The 4,624-nt window shown below is 38.5% G+C and overlaps 1 protein-coding gene across 1 annotated transcript; it reads left to right on the top strand.

The window, feature by feature from the left end:
- Nucleotides 1–1,034: 1,034 nt before the first annotated feature.
- LOC133738386 (squalene monooxygenase SE1-like) lies at nucleotides 1,035–4,259 on the top strand. Its single transcript, XM_062165916.1, has 8 exons — nucleotides 1,035–1,362; nucleotides 1,929–2,040; nucleotides 2,187–2,364; nucleotides 2,497–2,665; nucleotides 2,773–2,991; nucleotides 3,099–3,374; nucleotides 3,497–3,775; nucleotides 3,886–4,259. Exons 1-8 carry the CDS (start codon nucleotides 1,123–1,125, stop codon nucleotides 3,988–3,990), a joined length of 1,578 nt encoding a protein of 525 aa, XP_062021900.1. The 5' UTR covers nucleotides 1,035–1,122; the 3' UTR covers nucleotides 3,991–4,259.
- The last annotated feature ends 365 nt before the right edge of the window (nucleotides 4,260–4,624 follow it).

Raw genomic sequence — 4,624 nt, 5'->3', positions numbered from 1 at the left:
GATCAATTGATTTATCCCTAGATCCTCCATCACCCGACCCATCAGGAATCAAAGCAAGAGCCAAACCCGGATCAAACAGTCCTCCATCAAAACAGCTAACAGCGAGTCCAAGGAGAAGGAAAAGCAAAGAGAAACGACCTGCAGCTCACCCTAAAGCAAAGCATGACACGCCAGAGAAGGGGGAGTTTGTGGCAATAGCCATAGATTTGGAATTTTGTCGAAGACGAGAGGGCTGACGAGGAAACCCTAGCAGAGCGGCTAGGTCAGATGAATAAACAATATGTTATCTTCAGTCTCAGATTCTTAGTCGCAGACAAATTAGGTTAATTGGGAATAATAAGAAACCTTAAAAGAAGCACTTAGGCATCTCATTAAACATTGCCTAAATGCAATTTTTTTTTTTGAGACAATTTATTTTCCAAATAATCTCTTCTGATCGAGTTCTTTTTTTTTTTTTTTTGAATAAACAGAGGAGTAGCCTAGACGGCTCACCCTCTATTGAATTTTATTCCGAAGAAAAGAAAAGAAAAAGTACAAAAGGGAGGAGGGGACATAAAACCAAAACTCCTCCTAAGAAATTAATCAAAAAAGAAAATAAATGATAAATACAAGAAAAAAGCGTAACTAACGAAAACGAAAATTAAAAATACATTATTAAAAAAGAATGTTGGATAATAATTTCCTCATGAAACGTTCAAAACATTATTCAATCTATCAATTAAAAAAACGTTCTTAGACCCCCCAGAGTTTCATTTGATTTAAAAAAGAAAAGGTAAACTAATTCCACCATAGTTCTTCTGACTCTTCTCTCTTCAGTCATGGGCAGATCTCCATAGCAAGTCCTTGATTGGCAAATCGTCCCCATTGTGATGTGACCCTATATTTATTTGTCTCTTCCATTTTAGACTCGTACACACCGTAACACAACCCCATTGGCAGGCGCCTTCATATTTTATTTTTATTTAAGAAGAAACCACGCCTCTGCTTCCAAGTTCCAACAGCTCTCTCTATATATAAACACATTCGAGTTCCCTAACTCTCCATCACCATAAGTCCTTCACTTCCCAAACAAATCCCACGAACTAAATTCCCATTATTCATTCCTAATCAGTTTTATTAAAGATGGTTTCTTACGAGTATATTCTGGGTGGGTTCTTAGCTTCATTGCTGGGCTCTGTTTTTTTCATGATCATCAGTACTACTCTTGGTGGAAACAAAAAGGTCAAGCCTTTAAGTGGAGCAAAGAGCAATGGGTTTGGAAACGGTGCGTTTCAGCCGGAAATGGAGGAGGAGAAAAGTACCGACGTCGTCATTGTCGGTGCCGGAGTTGCTGGTGCAGCTCTTGCTTACACTCTTGCCAAGGTCAGATTCTTTTCATCTCTTTTACAGTTTGATAGGAAATCTGTTAACTAAGAAAGCAAAATATTTTGTTTCATTGTTTGATCAGTGGAAGACTTGGTCAGTGTTGTTGAGCTGCTTTTGTGTTTGCTTTTTCAACCCACTTCAGTGCTCAAAACTTCAAGCCGGCTTATTTTGACTCCTAGTACTTTTGCATTAATCAAAATATTTTTGGCACAGATGAGGGTTCTTCAGTATATGATATTGATCAAAGTTAATTGCTATTAGCTATTTCGATTTGTTTCTGTTGGGTAATAATTTGATTAGTATGGTCCAAAATGTACTTGAAATTTTATCTGAAGTTTCCTACTTGACAATCAGTCGTAAGACAGATCTAGAGTATTTCAGTTCTTGCTAACATTGCTACCCTATTGTAAATAATATTTGAGAAGGCTTAAGGGGGAAGTATGTGAATTACATAAGCTAAAGTGGACACATTTAGATTTCGGATTTTGCTGTAGTGGCTGAGCTTTTGGTTCCATCTTTAATTTGGGGTTTGAGTTAAGTATATGTGTTGTTTCATGTTACAGGAAGGACGTCGTGTCCATGTCATTGAAAGAGACTTGGCCGAGCCAGACAGAATTGTTGGTGAGCTATTGCAGCCTGGGGGTTATCTCAAGTTGATTGAGTTGGGTCTTGAGGGTGAGCAATCTCGTAGCCAATACAGTCATCCTTTGTTGTTGTTGTATTGTTTTGCCATAGTTTCTGTGCTTATTGAATGTTTCGTACTAAGTTGGCAGACAATGGTTTTTAATCATTAATATGATAATATCTACTTGTGGCTGCAGAATGTGCAAATGAGTCCATTGATGCTCAGAAAGTGTTTGGATATGCCCTTTACAAAGACGGAAAGGATACAAAACTGACTTATCCCTTGGAAAAATACAGTTCAGATGTGGCTGGGAGAAGTTTCCACAATGGACGTTTCATCCAAAGAATGCGTGAAAAAGCTGCAACTCTTTCAAAGTAATCTTCATATCCCTTTAAGTCTATTACAAGTTTTTTATTCTACAGATTCTTATATGTGATTACTTTGGTGCAATCTGTTTCAAGTTTCAATCTGTTACTCATGTTCTTTTCCCTGGAACTTCATTGCAGTGTGCAATTGGAACAAGGATCAGTGACAACACTGATTCAGGAAAAGGGCATTGTCAAAGGGGTGATTTACAAGAACAAGGCTGGAGAGGAGATGAGAACATATGCTCCACTAACAATCGTGTGTGATGGCTGCTTTTCAAATCTGCGCAAATCACTCAGTGCACCAAAGGTAATAATGAAGTGCCAAACTTGATAAAATCAACAATTTGAACTCGATTTTATTACGGGAGTTTTAATCTTTCGTGAGACCAACAAAGTTATTATTTATTGCTGCAGGTTGAAAGTCCCTCTTGTTTTGTTGGTTTGATCTTGGAAAACTGTGAGCTGCCACATGCAAATCATGGACATGTCATTTTGGGAGACCCTTCACCCATCCTGTTTTATCCTATCAGTAGCACCGAGATTCGCTGTTTGGTGGATATACCCGGAACAAAAGTACCTTCAGTAGCTAGTGGTGAAATGGCTAGCTATTTGAAAACTGTGGTGGCTCCTCAGGTATCTTTCATTCCTTTCAATAATTTTGTTGAATCTATTAGTTTAAACTGGATATACATACCGATATGATTGAATTGAACTAATCTGAGAACTACTTTGTATTTCAGATTCCCCCACAGCTATACAATGCTTTTATGGTTGCAGTAGAGAAAGGAAACATTAGATCCATGCAAAACAAAAGCATGGCTGCTAATCCTGTTCCCACTCCTGGTGCAATTTTGTTAGGGGATTCATTCAACATGAGGCATCCTTTAACAGGAGGAGGAATGACCGTGGCTCTTTCAGACATAGTTCTTCTCCGCGATCTTCTTAGACCCCTGCGTGATCTCAATGATGCACCGGCCTTGTGCAATTACCTTGAATCATTCTACACACTTCGGAAGGTAAAGCCAGCATTTTGATAACTCTGAACTAAAACCTTCTTTATTTATGCCATTTTATGTCCTAGAGACTTATTCTTTTGTGGTTCTTGTTTTGCTGACGTTGTGCTTTGTATTCATTGCAGCCTGTGTCATCTACCATAAACACATTGGCAGGTGCTTTGTACAAGGTTTTTTGTGCATCACCTGATCCAGCAAGACAGGAAATGCGTGAAGCATGTTTCGGCTATTTGAGCCTCGGAGGCATCTGTTCATATGGACCAGTATCTCTTCTCTCTGGTCTTAACCCCCGTCCACTGCACTTGTTTCTCCATTTCTTTGCTGTTGCTATATATGGCGTAGGGCGCTTGATGTTTCCATTCCCTTCACCTAAACGCATGTGGCTTGGTGCTAGATTGATCTTGGTATGTTAACAAGATTCTCCCATAACTTTCGTATAACTTTTGTCAATTGCAAATCTGCATCTGCACATAACTGAGTGCTTATACAAATCTTTCTGGTTTTATATTTTCAGAGTGCATCAGGCATCATATTCCCGATTATAAAGGGTGAAGGAGTTAGACAGATGTTCTTTCCTGCAACAGTGCCAGCATATTACAGATCTGCACCTGTTTACTGAAAAAATGGAGACAAGCATATTTGGAGATAGACTTAGTTAACCAGATTATTTTGTTTTTGTGTTATGATAACCCTATTTGTATCAAAGGAGCAGCATTTGTTCCACCCAAAAAGTACAGAAGGGGGTCAGTTCTAAAAGTAGGACAGAACCAATTATGTACTTAATTCTTTTCAGATTAGTTGTTCTGCCATGGAAGCAAGTTAGAACGATGAACCTAAACTTGTACAAAGCTACAGCAATGGTAAACAATCCATATTTTTTTTCAGTCATTTGCTTGGTTGAGTTGGTTCAAGTGCAAACGAGTAAAACTAATTTGACATTTTATAATGGTAGTCATTATTCACACTACCAAACTATAAAAGAAGAAAAAAGTTAGCCAAAGAATCTGTTACAACTTACAATCCCTATATCACTCTCAAATACCAACTAACCAAACTCGAAGAGAAAATGAAGTGAAGAACTAGAGGAGGGAATGCACCTCAAAGCAGACATGCTTCTAAGTTGTCTGAAGGAGCACAAGGTCTCCGGACCTTGTTAAAACAGGGAATACTTCTGAAGACCTTGTGCTCAGAAGGTTCTCCACAGTGACAATTATCAACAGAAGAAATTATGAAAGAAAGGTAGGAAAGCCGAG

Source organism: Rosa rugosa, chromosome 3, assembly GCF_958449725.1.
Source record: "Rosa rugosa chromosome 3, drRosRugo1.1, whole genome shotgun sequence".
Taxonomy (NCBI): domain Eukaryota; kingdom Viridiplantae; phylum Streptophyta; class Magnoliopsida; order Rosales; family Rosaceae; genus Rosa; species Rosa rugosa.
The sequence above is the reverse complement of the archived record's forward strand: the minus strand, read 5'-3'. Positions and strand labels throughout refer to the sequence as shown.

Coding starts and splice junctions, on each gene's coding strand:
- LOC133738386 (XM_062165916.1), top strand. CDS start 1,123: ATGGTTTCTTACGAGTATATTCTGGGTGGGTTCTTAGCTTCATTGCTG. Junction 1,363..1,928: donor TTGCTTACACTCTTGCCAAG/GTCAGATTCTTT, acceptor TTCATGTTACAG/GAAGGACGTCGTGTCCATGT. Junction 3,776..3,885: donor TTGGTGCTAGATTGATCTTG/GTATGTTAACAA, acceptor TTATATTTTCAG/AGTGCATCAGGCATCATATT.